This window comes from Balaenoptera borealis, assembly GCF_965194805.1.
Source record: "Balaenoptera borealis genome assembly, chromosome: 18".
NCBI classification, from domain to species: Eukaryota; Metazoa; Chordata; class Mammalia; order Artiodactyla; family Balaenopteridae; genus Balaenoptera; species Balaenoptera borealis.
The window spans coordinates 67,741,577-67,757,535 of NC_138877.1; the positions used below are offsets into that span (position 1 = coordinate 67,741,577).

The 15,959-nt window shown below is 50.9% G+C and overlaps 1 protein-coding gene across 2 annotated transcripts in view; it reads right to left on the reverse strand.

Moving 5' to 3' along the window:
• The window catches only part of STK24 (serine/threonine kinase 24), a 103,027-nt gene that overhangs the window by 24,375 nt on the left and 62,693 nt on the right, over window positions 1-15,959 (reverse strand). For both annotated transcript variants that reach the window (XM_082366142.1, XM_082366143.1), the window contains exon 3: window positions 1,102-1,158. In XM_082366142.1, coding sequence (XP_082222268.1) covers window positions 1,102-1,158 — 57 coding nt within the window. The remainder of the gene's footprint in view (window positions 1-1,101; window positions 1,159-15,959) is intronic.

Sequence of the window (15,959 nt, forward strand, 5' to 3'; positions counted from 1 at the left end):
TGTGTGAGATTTTTCAAAATTTGTTTTGCATATATTGTGTTTCAAGGATGACTTAAGTAATGCTCATGATTTACTGGTTATTTCTGAGCATCTCATCAGAGGCCAACATGTAACCATGTTTTACCACAAGAGGGGAGTTACAGACTGTGACTTTGAGGTCATCCTACACTGGAGCTGCCTCTACCATGTGTGTGGGCTGGACACCTAGGTCCAGGCCAGGTAGGAGACACTGCCACTGGCGGGGGTCCAGCTCCACCACAGACACACTGTGAGCGCAGCAAGGCCTCTCTGCGTGTGCATCCAGGAAACAGAAACACGCGTTCCTGCTTGGCCTGACGGCTGCTCCCATTTGTGATACTGTGCCCGTCTCTTACCTCTGATATCAAATTTTAATTTTAAAAATTCTAGTTCTGATTAATCATAAATGAAAATGTTCCACGCATATTTTAGAAGCGAAGTTACTATCTGAAACATGAAACAATGATGGGGTACCAGCTCCACAAAAGTTAAAACCAGTTTTAGAAAATAAGAAACTGTTCTTAAGTCAGACACAGCAGGCGACATCCTTCATGGCTGCTTGGAATGAATTCACTGGTTTCCCATGAAATAGCAAAACTGTCTTCAAAAGCAGATCTGTACGCAGACGTAAGCTGGGACGAAGTGAGAGAGTGGCGTGGACATATATACACTACCAAATGTAAAACAGATAGCTAGTGGGAAGCAGTCGCATAGCACAGGGAGATCAGCTCGGTGCTCTGTGACCACCTAGAGGGGTGGGATGGGGAGGGTGGGAGGGAGGGAGATGCAAGAGGGAAGAGATATGGGGACATATGTATATGTATAACTGATTCACTTTGTTATAAAGCAGAAACTAACACACCACTGTAAAGCAATTATACTCCAATAAAGATGTTAGAAAAAAAAAAAGATCTATAATTTACAGTAACGTATCAGAAGCAGAAATCCCTATTATAAGGAATAGTTTGGTCCTTTTTTCATGCAACTTAAAAGGGAAACAGAAATGTAAACAGAATTATCTTTACAAGCAAGACTGACTGAGAAGACCTCGGATGCGTATTAAACGTCCAGCGTGATACTTACCAGGTCCAGCGCGGAGCCTCCACCAAGATATTCCATTATTATCCATAATTTAGTGTCCTACAGAAAAAACAAAAAGAGAGACAAATTATTTTTTTTAAAAAAGCAGAAAAGATTATTTTAAATAACCTAAGGGTATTTTGCGCTGTCATTTTGGAACTAGAATATTTTATAAATACGCAACAGCGGGAAAAGCGTGTCCGAGTGAGAACTGGGTGGGAAGCCTGCGCTGTGCCGGAGGGGCCCCGCACCAGACCCCCCGGCAGTGCGCTCCACAGCTACTGCACCGGGGCTCCGAGGGGCGCGTCTGTTTTCACACAACCTCAGGGGGCGATCCTCTGGCACAGGAGCGTTTGGGAACCAGTCCCCAAGGCCAGTACCATGCACACCCATCCCGCCCTGAGCGTCAGACAGGAGGCGACCGGAGCACAGCCCTGGGGACGGGCCACCTCCCCGCCGCCTGCAGCTCTGAGATGCGCAGAGGGCAGGTGGCATAGCTGGTGCGGCCTGTCCCCCACTGCCTTGCTCCGGAGCTGGGCGGCCACCCTGAAGGCCACCGTCCTCCCCCTCCGGGATCTCCAGGAGAGCAGAGGGGCCCGAGCCTCGCCCCAGTCCTCCAACCCCCTCACCAGCCTCTGTGTCTTGCGTCTCTTCCATCCGTCTCTCCTGAAGCCCCCCAGCGCCCATGGCTTCCAGGGTTCTTTTCAAACACAAATCCCCAAGTGCTACTCCCTTGAAAGCCAGCCAAGCAAGCAAACACCCACCCAGCCCTCCCGGGGGATGAGGGCACACCGGTGCGGGGTCAGGAGCACAGGGCCTAGGGGTGAGCCAGACCCCGGCTCACAGCCTGCAGACCTGGCGGTTGCTTCCTCTGAAGCCTCTGACTGGGCGCCTGGCCGAGTGAGTGCCCACGCCACAGCAGGCAAGCTTGAAGGCTGGGGGGGTGCGGCGACGTGCCGCGGCCTGCGGCGCCCGGTCCACAGCCTGGGAGCAGGTATGCCAGCATCAGGCTGCCTCCCTGCTAACGCGGCACTCTCCGGTTGCTTTCAAGTGCATCAAAAAGAAGAAAAGCAAACAAAACCCTTCCTAGGCTCTTTGGTACCTTCAGGATGGAGCTGAGCCCGAGCTCTTCAGAGTAAGCAGGGCCCTCGCCAGGCCCCATCCTCGCTGCTCCCTGACTCTAGCGATGCTGAAAGATTTGCTCTTCTGGACTGAGTCGCAGTTTCCTCAATCAGGAAAACCCTCACCGGCTCCCCTCCCCCGCCCCCCACTTTAGCACCTTTGGTCTGATCTTCACTTAGATTTGCTTGTCTGTGTTTCCCACCAACAGCAAGCTAAGCGGCTGGGGGCAGCGCCTGGGGGCAGCGCCTGGCACGGTCAAGCCCAGGAAAGGCGGCCTGTGGCACCTGTAGCGGAGGAAGGGCAATAATGCTGACTGCCTGTTCACTTCAGGGAGGCACTCATGCCTGCGCTACACTTGTAAGTTTCTTTTACAATTTAAAATAAATCCTGACATTTGGAGCCAAGTCTGTGATATTATAAAGAAACATCCCAAGTTTTACTGTATGTGGAACACCTTCTCAAGTCTTTAAATGCCCTTGACTCCTGATACGATGAAGACAATCCCAGCCTAGACTGGAAAAGGCACGGAAACCTTACCTGCTGTGTTTGGGGTCTACCTGATAGACACAAACATTTACTCACTCAATATTCATCCAGTCCTGGGCACCAGCCTTGAGCAGGATCCAGCACCCCCTGCTTCTGACTTCAAGAGAACTTCCCGGCAGAGAGAGTATTCTCCAGCCCTCCTTTATTTCACAGATACGCCCAATTCTTCCCCACGCCAATACCTCCCGAACACCTGCTCCTCGAAAAGGTCCGTGCTGTTTCCTCTAGACACCCCAAATGCACCTTGTTTGAGAGCGAGAAATCAACTACCGCGGGGAACGGCCGACACCATTTTTGACGGCACAGGAAAAGCTAAATGGTTTTTCTATAAGGAACTTGGGAGTGCACCTTTCTACTCTCATTCTCTTTTCTACAGCGCTGTCTGGCCCGGCTCCCATCCCTTTTACTTTGTGGGTGTTGAGGGTGAGTTCCCTACAGCGACATCAGCTCTGGCAGGCAGGTTCCCCCACCCCGCATCTGCATCTGTGGGGAGCTGGGGCAGAGAAACAGGACACCCTGGGAAACAGTCTGTGCTGACTCGGAGGTTCAGAGTCACTTCGCAGCTTCCGGAAGCAGTGAGACAGGTGAACCCGCCTCATCCTCCATTCCAAAGCTCCAGCTCCTCACTACCTAGCAAGGAAGCAAAATAACCCTTTGCACGGCTCTCTCTCCTTTCAGGGAGTCATGACAGGGGACAAAGTGACCTGTTCTCCCGCAACCCTCAGGGGCACTTCAGCAACAGCAGAACACCTGGCAAACCAGGTGCCCCCAGCTGAAAGGCTTTATAAAGTCCGAGCCTTCACTGTATCTTCCTCGAGAGGAAGATGCAGTAAAAAGACCAGCCCCGCTTCTCTGTTCATCCAGCTCGTTCCTGGTACCAGACAGGCCAGGGCCTGAACGCTACCCAACACGAGGTCTGCCAGATTCATGGGGCACTCAGGAAAACAGCACTAGGTCCTTCATTCAGGCCACTGCTTTTTAAATACTTGGCCAGGTCGTAGGACCCAGGTGCTTGTGTCCCCAGTTCCACCAGTTCCACCAGTCTGGGAATGGAAATTGCGTCAAGAAAGGTTCCACTGGTCCCACCTCTCAGCTGAACCTGCCTTCCCACCTCACGGGGTGTGCCGCTCACCTCGGCCGCCGAGCCAGCGAGAGAGCGGGGGAAAGCCCTGGGGACGAGGGGTCAGCGGCCTCACCGGCTCTGTGCTCCCCGCAGCCGGTCCCCGTGGGGAGCCCGTCTCTAAGGCGGAGGCCAGACCTCCAACGACTGGCGAGTCACAGCTCCCAGGAGTGGGCCCCAAGCGAGGGGACAGCAGGACCTGCCGGGTCACAGAGGCGGAACCAGCTGACTTTTAAGATGAACCGAAGGATGAGTTGGCACCGGGGCGGCGATGGAGGGAGGGAACGAGGCGGTCAAGTGCGGTCAGCCAGCAGGTAGGGCAGGAGTGAAGCTGCAAGAACCTAACGTGGAGAGCGAGAGGAGGGCCAGAGAACGGTCCATCCTGTAGCCTGTTGATAACACTTCACACTTCCTCCCAAAAGTCACCGGAGGGCACCGGGGCCAGCTCTCGCTCTTACTCAGCCCTTGAGGTGTGCAAGGACGAGGCCAGGAGCAGCGAACAAACGGCGCCTGCGCGGCGGGGAGAGGGGCGGGCTGGGGGCGGGGCAAGGCTGGGGGCGGGGCACAGGCTGGGGGCGGGGCAAGGCGGGGGAAGGCGGCCTCGCTCAAATGGACACGGGCAATGCCCTCCACCGACAGGGAGCCCTGGGGGAGGCGGCAGAGGACAGGCTGACAAAGGTATCCACAGGTCCTTCACGCAGCGAGAGTCACTCTCCTTTCTCTTTAAAACAAAACCATCGCTGGTTTTAAGATAGCTGACAGCTTCTACCAAATTCCAGTACGAATTCCCAACTCTGTGGCTTGGCGGACCAGCCCCTGGCAAGCACAGACCCACCTGCCTCCTCCTCTCACCTCCAGCTTCTCCCTGCGCCCAGCTCCAAGGCCCGCAGGCTTCTGCACGGCTGCTCCCGCTGCCAGGTGGGCCGCCCGCCGGCCTCTGAGGACAGCATTCGGGGTGCCCCTCGCCCTCCTCCATGCCCCAGGCCCAGACTCTGTCCTCACTGTCCCTGCCTCAGGGACGGCAGCCCGGCTCACCCTCCGCCCAAGACTAGCCCCACCAGCAGTGCCCTCCGTTCACCCGCCACCTCCCATTCCCACGGGTGACCCCCAGCCCCACCGGTGACCCCACTACCCGCTTCGTCACCTCCCCCAGCACTCTCCTCCTCCACGGCTGCATTCCTCTGGACTCAAGCCTTCTCTTTCTCTAGGCTGACTCTAGAATTCCCCAACTCTAACCCTCAGCTGCCGGTTCCTCTTTCTGACCGAAAGGGAAGGGTACTAAGAACAACCTCTGCCTGCCTCACACGCTGACTGGGACAGAGATGCTGCGGACGTCATGAAAACCAGGGGCAGAGCGAAGGCCGGGTCTCAGGATGAGCGGGGTCCTGCGGTGCAGACAGGACCTGTGCCGCGTCAGCTGGCCCCCGCGCAGCACCTCCCCTCCAGTGCAGGACACTCATTCAACACAGGCAGAAAAGGCCTCTGAAATCTGCCACCAGTCACCATCCCAAGTAATAATTTCTACCACCCACCCCCAAAGAAGAAACATTCAGAAGGGAGTAAATGGACCAGCTCAGGAAAGATGGGCTCTGAGGGCTGCAGACCAAGCGCTCCCCGCGGCTCCGTCAGGATTTCTCCCCTTCGGCACCACCGGCACTTGGGGCTGGATAACCTCTGTTGTGGGGCTGCCCTGTGCATCGCAGGGCGCTGAGCAGCGTGCATCCCTGGCCTCCGCCCACTAGAGGCCAGTGGCACATCCCCAGTCCTCGGGGTCAGACACTGCCCGTGGCCTCTGGGGGCCAAAGTCGCCCCCACTGAAAACCACTGAGCTGCACAGTCAATGTCCATAAGCCTGAAGTGCTACTGCACAGAAGTGCTGACCGGTTAATTCTCTCCTCCCCTTGGCAAACTCAGTTGTTACACCCTGCAGCCTCCAGGAGATAGGAGACCATCACTAACTCACTGTGAGACACCTAAGCTTGGAGGGCCTCAGCCAGAAAAAAATGGCAATAATCTGTATTTCTAACCTCACAGTTCACCTGACAAGAAAATGAGATAATGAATGTGAAAGCACTTTGCAAAGCTCGGGGGACTAAACACAGGCAGAGTGCTATTAGCCCCCTCAACAGCGTCACCCGTAAGTGCCTCGAAATAACCTGGTAAAACCGAAAAAGCCCAATTAACAAGACTAAACGGTATTTCTCTGCATGGGAGTTTCTGAGCGGAATAAAATCTTGAACGATGATTCATCCACATTCTACACTAGAATGAAAAAATAATTACTGCCCTACAAGCCTTGAGGCATGAGTGTTAGAGAAGGATGGTCTGGTCAAGGGACACAGGTGACCTGCTCGATCAAGTGACCAAGCACTGTCACGGCCCAGATGCAGAATCACTGCCCTCATAAAACCTTCCAAGTGAATGACGTGTGAGGCACTCTAAGGAAAATAAGTAAGAGTTCTTAAAATAAGAATGATTTTAATCAGAATAATTTCATGTTTAAAAAATGACCCCAGACAATGGAAGTTACGAATGACCTTGTAAGAGAATTTTCTCATAAGGGAAAGAAAACAGTTATTTATTTAATAACTTCAGGATTCACCACTTAAAAGGCACCGAAGTGTGTAAAGCGAGGCGTCTCCCTCTCGCCCCTGGCTCCTGGCTGTCCAGCCTCCGCGCCCACCAGCTTAGCGACGCATCTTCTGTGACTTCACAGAAATATCTCTGCAAATACCTATCAACTCCTTCTCCACTTCTATCCAAATGTAACGCTCTATACACTGTTCTATACCTTGCTTCTCCTTGGAGCATTCTATACTTGTCCATAAAGGAATTCCCTTTTTTTTTTTTTTAAGCCGTAACTAACCCACACCCTATTGACAACATCAAGTTGCTCCCATTCTTTTGCTATGGTGAGCCAGGTGTCAATTTCGTGGATGTACCATTTGGGGAGTTGCTGGAGGCTGAGTCAAAGGAACACACTTGAATTTAAATAGATAATGACATTATTCTTCAAAGAGGCTGCCTCCAGCAACGTGTGAGAGCTCATTTCCCTTTTCTTTGCCAACACACCATGTCCCTTGACAGTGTAATCCAACTTTTTTTCAGTCATTCTTAGGAGGTGAATGAATTGTGTCCCCCTCCTAAATTCATATGCTGAAGTCCCGACCCTGAGTACCGCAAAACGGGACTGAATTTGGAGACAGGGTCTTCAAAGAGGTGTAAGTTAAAATGAAGTCATTAGGGTGGTCCCTAATCCAATGTGACTGGTGTCCTCATAAGAAGAGATGAGGACACAGGCACACACAGAGGGACAACCATGTGAAGACACAGGGAGGAGACGGCACCTGCAAGCCAACGAGAGAGGACTCAGAGGAAGCCAGTCCGGCCGACACCCTGACCTCAGACTTCCAGCCTCCAGGTTTGTGAGGGAATAAACTTCTGTTGTTTAAGCTGTGGGGTCTGTGGCACCGTGTTACGGCAGCCTGAGCAAATGACGGTCATCAATCCACTGCCCGGGGGGGGGGGGGGGGGGGGGGGCGGGGGGCGTATCTCACAAAGTTTGTCTTTCTCTCATTGTAAGGCTGAACACCCTTACATATTGAAGAGTTGTGTACGTTTTCTTTTTTGTGAGCCCTTATTATCCTTTGTCTGTTTTTCTATTGACCTAATATTAGGGGGAAGTAGCCTCCTGTAACGAGCCACAAACACAGCATTTTCCTCGTCTGTCTTTTGATTTTGCCTTTGGTAGTTTTTTGCTCGTGGAAATTAATGTACACACACAACACCAACAACAACACCGCTTACAGGCAAGCTTGCCCTGTACTGTCTGGAGGTGGTGGGCTGGCACTCGCCACGTTCACAACCCTCACGGGCGCTTGACAGACATCAGACGACGGAGAGGTTAACTCAAGGTGAATGAGAAAAGGGGTGGATTCTGCACCGTTAACAAAGATTTTTACACCATGAACTCTGAAATGAAGTTAAGCTCTGCTTTTGCCTCTGCACTGTAAGGAAAGGCTCAGCCCAGGAGGTCTTTTACTGAAACAACGGGGAGTCCCAGACTTCCTTAGGAGTGTGGTTTTTAAAGCAAAGGTACCTTTTTGCTAAGGTGCTGTGCAGGAACCCAGACTCTCGAGCCCGGGTTTGGATCCTGCCTCTGACCCGCACCAGCTCTGGGACCCTGAGACCAGGCCTGAAGCCGCGTTCAGTTTCCCATCTGCTCCCGGGACTAAAGAACACCCCACCTCAGGGGCGTGCCTGGCACACAGCAGTGCCCATGAACTTGAGCTATTAATACCACACTAACTTTAGAGTGCTCCCTGTCTGAACCCAGGTCCACTGGGAGGCTTGTGAAACTAGGAGGCAGGAAACTGGTATCGAAGCCCAAACCCCACCTCGTTTTACAGTCAAAGCAACTCCCTGACATTCATGGCACCTTCCAACTACACTCAAGGCACAGAACACGATCCCTGACCTCAAAAATAGCTGATTTAATTGTTCCTCTGTCTCACAGATGCCAGCATTCCTTCAATGATTCGCGCCTACTACACACACAGTGTCACTGGGGGTCTATAAAATGAGTAGGGTCCGGGCTCTTTTCCTAAATAAATCACTTTTCATAAGAGAAAAGTGGGCAAATAACTACCACCAGCCAGCCTGTGGTGGGTACCACAAAGACACAAAATGCTGTGGGTGTTCAGAGGAGAGGCCCGTCTCATCAATTACCTACACAACAGAACTAATGGGGAGAGAAGAAAATGAGAAGATCAATCAGAAAATCAATGGCCAATAGGCACATGAAAAGACGTTTAATGTCGCTAATTATTAGAGAAATGCAAGTCAAAACTACAATGAGGTATCACCTCACACCAGTCAGGACGGCCATCATTAAAAAGTCTACAAATAACAAATGCTGGAGAGAATGTGGAGAAAGTGAACCTTCCTGCACTGCTGATGGGAATGTAAATTGGTGCAGCCACTACGGAAAACAGTATGGAGGTTCCTCAAAAGCTAAAAATAGTTTCCATATGATCCAGCAATCCCCCTCCTGGCATATATCCAGACAAAACTGTAATTCGAAAAGATACATGCACCCCTCTGTTCACAGCAGCACTATTCACAATAGCCAACAACCTTAATGTCCATCAACAGATGAATGGATAAAGAAGATATGGTACATATGTACAATGGAATACTACTCAGCCATAAAAAAGAAGGAAATAATGCCATTTGCAGCAACATGGATGCAACGAGAGATTATCACACTAAGTGAAATAAGTCAGAAAGAGAAAGACAAATACCATATAATATCACTTACATGTGGAATCCAAAATATGACACAAATGAGCCTATCTATGAAACAGAAACAGACTCACAGACCTAGAGAACAGACTTGTGGTTGCCAAGGGGGAGGGGGCTGGGGTCAGCAGATGTGAGCTTTTCTGTATAGAATGGATAAACAAGGTCCTACTGTACAGCACAGAGAACCGTACTCAATATCCTGGGATAAACCAGAATGGAGAAGAATATATTAAAAAAAGAATGTATATAGGTATAACTGAATCACTTTGCTGTACAGCAATAATGAACAGAACACTGTAAATCAACTACACTTCAATAAAAAAAATAAATTAAAAAAAGAAGAAAACAGAAAATTGAAGCAGGATAAGCATGGGGGGGGACGACGACGGGTGCAGGGGGGGGACGACGACGGGTGCAGGGGGGGGATGACGACGGGTGCAGGGGGGGACGACGACGGGTGCAGGGGGGGACGACGACGGGCGCGGGGAGGGACAGCCCAGGCTTCCATTCTTTCACGAGGCCCTAAAAGGACAACAGTGGTCCAAGACAAAGTCTTCTAGTGCTGGAAACAAGCATGCAACCAGAGAAAGGCCACTACCTGCAAATATCAACTAAAATGACACTGCGCAATAAAACCTGAAACGGCACAAAGAGAAACAAATCAACTGAAAATTTCTGGATCAAATCCTTAGAAAAAAATCAAAAGCATCACTACGAATTATCCAAAAATACTGGAAACACTACATACACCAAAAGCTATACAATACAACCAAAGATTTATTCGGAGGAAAACACAGTATTACACATTTTCATTACCAAGCCAAAAAAAAAAAGGGGGGGGGGGGGTAGGGAGAAATTTTAAGTGTTCAATATGGAAGTTAGGAAAGAAGGAAAAAAGAAGGAAACCTAGGGAAAACAAATAAAGATACATGCAAAATGGAAAAATATTAGAATGAGAAATCCATTTTATTTTTTAAATAAACTCCAGCTACTATAATCAAGAAAAAAATAGATAACACTAATTTTCAAATATAGCAATAAAAAATTACAGATGGAAACACTTTTAAATGCAAACAGAACAGGTCACAATATTTTATTATAATAAGTTTAAAAATCTACAATGAACTAGATGATTTCTTTGTAATGTATGAATTAAAATTTACTCAAGAAAGAAGAAACGGGTAGGGGAAGAAATGGATCAGTTATGGTCCTCTAAAAATATCTATATAAAGAGGAAGGAAGGAGGGAAGAAAGGATGGGAAGGAGGCAAATGATTTTGCCCTTGAATGTTTTAAAAGAACAGAATATTCTAGGAACACTCCTGAAGCACGGGACTTTTCCTGACATCACAACATAACACCAACACCTGGAAAAGGTTATCATCAGTACAAGAGGAGGAGGAGGGAGGTGCGTTTCTACGTGCCAGGGATGCGGTGCCTCCTGGGACAGAGGGCTGTCATCTAACGAGAGGAGTTTCTAGAGAAGAAGAAAGGTGCTTTTGGAAATGAACATTAGGTGTGAGAGTCTCCGCACATGTGAAACGTTTGCATCGTATTTTCTACCACCACCTGCCCAGCCCCACCAGGCCTCGGGCCTGCCTGTCGGCCAGGTCTGCAGTGCTTTCCAGAGGCCTGAACCCTCCTCTGTGTCCGCTCGCTCCATCGCCATCAGAAACCTGACCTGACAGCGAGAACACAGCCAGAGCTGCTGTCCTTCCAGGCCATCTCTCACCGCCCCCACCCCCGACCACCAGTGGCCCAGTCGGCTGGGACCAGGACGCTCGCGGAAGGAGGGGAGAGTGGTGTCCTCCAGGGCCTGGGGAAAGCCACACCCTCCTTCACCACAGGCTCCCTGAGGGGACAGCCCCAGGGCACCTCGGGTCTTCCTCTTGGTCCAGCAGGGGGGGGTCCCAGCCTCATCCCGCAAGAGTGCAACACCGCAGCACCGCACGCTTTACTGAAGACCCTCATAAGGAGTGTTTCATTTGATTCTCCCGGTAATCCTGTCCGTTTAGGTAATCAGCTTCTTCCGCTTTACGGACGTGGATACCTCGTTAGCGCGGGGAGGGGGAGCAGCTGGGGCTCAAATCCAGACTTAATGTTGAGTCAGAAACCTAAACAGCAAGAACTACAGTAACAAACATCACAGACTCTAAGCAATTTCTAAAGGATTCCAGTGAGGAAAACATGTTCTAGGGTAACTGTTCTTAACTGGTTTCCTTTCAGAGAGCAATGAACTCTAATCTTACTGCCTGAAAAAAGACATCGGTTTACAAAAGGTCTGCCTGTGACTTGCGGGATTCACACGCCCTGCTCCCTCATGCCAAGAACAAGAACTTTTGTCCTCACGTCCTGCAACAAACTGGAAAGAGCACTGAGCCGTCCCTAAGACGCTCTTCTCCGGGTTTACGTCACAGGCTTCTCTCTCCTGGAAGAGGCCGCCTCATAACTGTGTGCATGTGTGCGCGTTGAGGTTCAGTAATTAAGCCCCACCCCACCCCCCATGGGCACTGAGGTGCTCCTCTCTTTTGCATCAGCACATATTCGCCACAACACAGCAACAGATCTGTTCATGGGAAGTTTCTGTGCTGAATCCTGGTTAAAAACTAAGACGGATAAAAACATCTGCTTAAACGTAAAGATCCTTACAAGGTAATCAGGGAACTACACTTACAAATGACCTAAATCTGAGGGAGCAGAAAAGAAATAACAGAGAGAAGCATGGAAAGGGTGCCCTGGGAGACAAAAGAGGAGGACTTGACTTTCCCCCCCTTGCTCTGCCCTCATAAAAGAGCAAACACAACAGTCAGTGATCATAAACTGCTACATCAAACAAGTCTGCCATCATCATAAGCTAAAAACGTACTCTTCCTAAAAGCGAAATACTTCTAATAATTACAAGATTATCTTTCTGCCAGGTGAAGATTTTAATGGTTATTACACAGCATTTGTCAGAAATATCCACCACAAAACCATAAAACCAAAAGAAGTGACTATTGAGGGCTCAGTATTAATTCTCTGATACAGACCCAGCCCAAAGAAATCAGACAGGACTAAGTCAGAGGGCAAATATGGCTGAAAAAGAAGACTTTATTGTGTTTTGCAAATTTAAGAGGTGCCTTCAGTGTTAAGATAATGTATGGAATTAGTAGATTCACGCAAAACAGATGCTGTACTTCAAATGCACGGGTGGCAAATTCACATTTACACTTTTATCTCCATCCTTCAGGGTATTTACCATACCCTAACGGTAAACAGCTCCCAAAGTAAGGGGCTTCTCCTGCAACATGCCTGTCTGTCCGTTGCCGGACTGCACCGAGGAGACGTCTCTGCTGTCTGAACTCTCGCTTCTCTTCCTTCCAGCCTCCTGGCCACCTCACTCATCTTTATTTTCTGCACAGTTCTACTCCAGAATGAACAGTTAGGTAACAGGCACATGTGCTCAATGTATAGTAAGTTCGTTAACGATGAGCTACTGGACACAGTCAAGCTGCACTCGGATCCGACGTGCAAATCCAGGGCTCCCTCCCTGAGGCAGCCCTGGGGCGCAGACCTGAGGCTGCTGAGAAGATACGGATATGCGTCCCCTGCCCCTACACCCGACCATGACATGAACCACCACCGCCCCCAGCTCCATTTCTGCCTCGGTGAGGCAGACTCCATCACAGCACACAAGCGTCCACACAGCCCCATGCAGACGCCTAGAGAAGAGCCAGCCTAAGTGCTCCGTCTGGCTCCTGGCAGACCGTGGTCGGTCAGTAATGGCCGTGACAACGTGTGGCTCCCAGACAGGGTTCAATACAACGGCCTGGTTCGAGCAGCCCATGTTTCCATTCTGAAGCAGATGTCTCTACTCACCCAAACGCCCGAAAGTCCTGCTGTGCTGCGTGGACCACTGAAAGGGAAGGAGTTCTTTCCCCTCACCGGGAGTCAGTCTTCTCTTTGATTACATACCAAGCACTCCTCATTACATAATCTAAGTAAGATTTGTGATCTCATATATGATACTATTTTTTTTTTTTTTTTAGAAATTTACTTAGAAATATAGAAGTTTTAGAAAAGAAAGCATATGGCATAATTAATTGTTTTACCTGAATACATCAGCTGTGTTTAGACACCTCAGACGAAGGTCTGAATAGGCAGAAGATGTATGTTGAGACAAAAAGGACTAGAAATACAATTAATACTTATTTTAAATTATAGGCAACAGCCAGAAGACAGAGTTGAGTTTCTTTTTGGTGAAGTAAAATATTTAGCCTAACTGGAATTTTAATTCATTCAACTTTCTGGATAGAAAAACATAAAATGGAGCTGCCAAAAGTCTTCAGGAACTCCCTTCAATTACACTAGGACAGTGCGTTCAGGGGGAGAGAAAGGAATCCACGGTCCCCGCCCCCCCGAAACGTCTCGACGTTCTCTGTTATCTTTGGTGCTGAGCCGACCTTTTTTTTCCCCATGATGGAAATGAAACGTATTCCCCTGTGATTTCAAAGCAAGATTTACTTGGGGATTAGTTTAGTCCACCCAGAAGTAACTTGTTTTGCTTCTACCCGCGGTCACCCTGGAGTCTGATACAAAGGGCTCCCTGTATCTTTTCTGTTTTTCCCAGAAACGCAAGGACAGATGCTTGCAAGCTAAAAATCACTCTCAGAGAAAACAGATGTTCTTTTCCCTCTCCCAGAAGTTGCAGCTGTTCCAGGTCCACGGGGAATGCGGCAGATGACTTCCGAATGGCAACGGAAGCTGGGAGGGTGGCTGTCACAGCGTGGGCACGGGGCTCCCCCCACGTGGCTGAATGACTGCGCAGATCGCTGCGGGGAAACGAGGGCCCCGCTAGCCTGGGGGTGGCAGGCAGCTCACGAGAACCAAAGACACCCTTGTCTCTACACTTGGAATCAATGAGTATTGATGCCCAGGACTACACAAGGCAGCAAAAGTGGAGGGAGACTGTTAAAATCCGAGCCGGAGGCACCAGCATAAAGCTTTTGTTTGTTGCTCAGAGAAAGGCAATCCTCGTGGAAGAAAGCAGCCTGACTGCACCACCCGGGGAAGACGGAGGCCGGGGCTCCTGCAGAGGGAAAAGCTGTCCTCGCAGAGCCGCAGGATGCCGGACGGGCTGTCGCTGCCAGTTCTTCGTGCGACCGAAGCCGGTGACTAAACAACTGAGCGCCCATGGACTCTGCGTCCCCGGGACGGGCTCTGCCCCGGGCCAGCACTGGTGCTCCCCTCTGGGTGTGGACCGACAAATCTGGCCGCTCTCCACAAAATAAAAAAACAATCCAGCATCTGGGAAACTGCCGCTCAAAGGAAGTTTTGAAGAGCTGCGCGTCTGATCACGTTTATGAAAACGTGCGTGAATTTCCTCCCTTTTCAGAGACTCTGCCTTCTCATATTCACGTCACTTACGTAGAAGCATAAACCCCAAACCCATTTTCTTTAGACAGTATAGCAAATTAACTGGGGCCGACAAATAGCGAACATAGAAAGCGGCAGCATGGACGCAGGGCAGGTATTTGGACGTAACTCTGAAATCAACTGTGTTTAAAAAGAACGAGCCAAAAACCTAAGAAAACCACCCAGCGGAATCACAAACAGACGTTAAAATGGACAAATCGTATCGTCTCCTGGCATACATCCCACTCTCCCCGCCAAGTTTTAATATACTTAGAGTCTTACAACGTGAGGTTGAGCATTTCTAGAAGCAGCAGGCATTTTCCAGATTCCTCTCGACTCGGGAGGCAGGTGGCCCGTTTACCTCAAATGAGGAGTCAAGGTCCCTGAAGACCAGATCAGGAGAAAGAGCCGGAGGCAGAGCTCCCCGACCCGCCAACCCCTCGGCCTCTGCCCGCACTTCTGTGGCCCCCAATGCCGGGCGAGAGCCGGGGCGGGCCGCTCTGCCCTCGGTCCCCCCGGGAGAAGCCCACAGGGCAGGCCCGGGAAGGCTTCTCCCACAGTAACCTCGGTCCCTCAGTTACACCAGCTGCCTGGGGGAGCGGGCTGTGCAGAGATGGGCCATCACCGGCCCCCGGCAGGGGCCGCCCGCCTGCTGGACAGCGCGCAGGAGCCTCCAGGCCCGAGCTGGCCGACGGGCGGCAGGGGGAGCCCCGTGGCAGGGGGCTCTGTGGGCCCCTCCTGGGCTGCCGCCCAACACCCCCTCGGGGGCAGGAGGGATGGCCCACTCCCAGCCCACCTGCCCCTGCTCTCCTGCCGGCAGGGCCACGGGGGGGGGGGGGGGGGACTGTCCAGGAAGGGGTGGGAAAGGAGGGACGAGAGGCAAAGCATCCCAGAGAGCCGCCGGTGAAGATCGTGCTGGTAACTCTGTCTCCCGATTTTCCGTCTCTCAGAGACCACGGGTGATTTCACCAGGGCCTTTGACATGGTTCCCTCGAAGACAGCGTCAAACAAAGGCCTAACGTTCCTGACGTGTTCACCCCTTTAGAGCCTGAACACATTTCTAAGGCATCTTTGATGCGTGGCCTGCAGGGAGGGGGCCCTGCACCTCGGGAATTTAAATCGGGCTGTTCATAAACACAGTCCGGCCACAGCCCCGAGATCCCCCGTTCAGGGGTGGGACGGGGCACTGGCAGGTTTTCAAGCCCCCTGCGTGTTCCTGCTCTAAGTTATTACTGCCTCTGCATTAAATAAGCACCTTCCAATCAATCCCTTCCTAATGGGAACACTTGTGACGCACGCAGACCTGGCTCATGAGAGGGAAGAAGTCCCTGCTCTGCAGGTTGAATGTGAAGTTGCCAGGGGACGTTCTAGGGGGA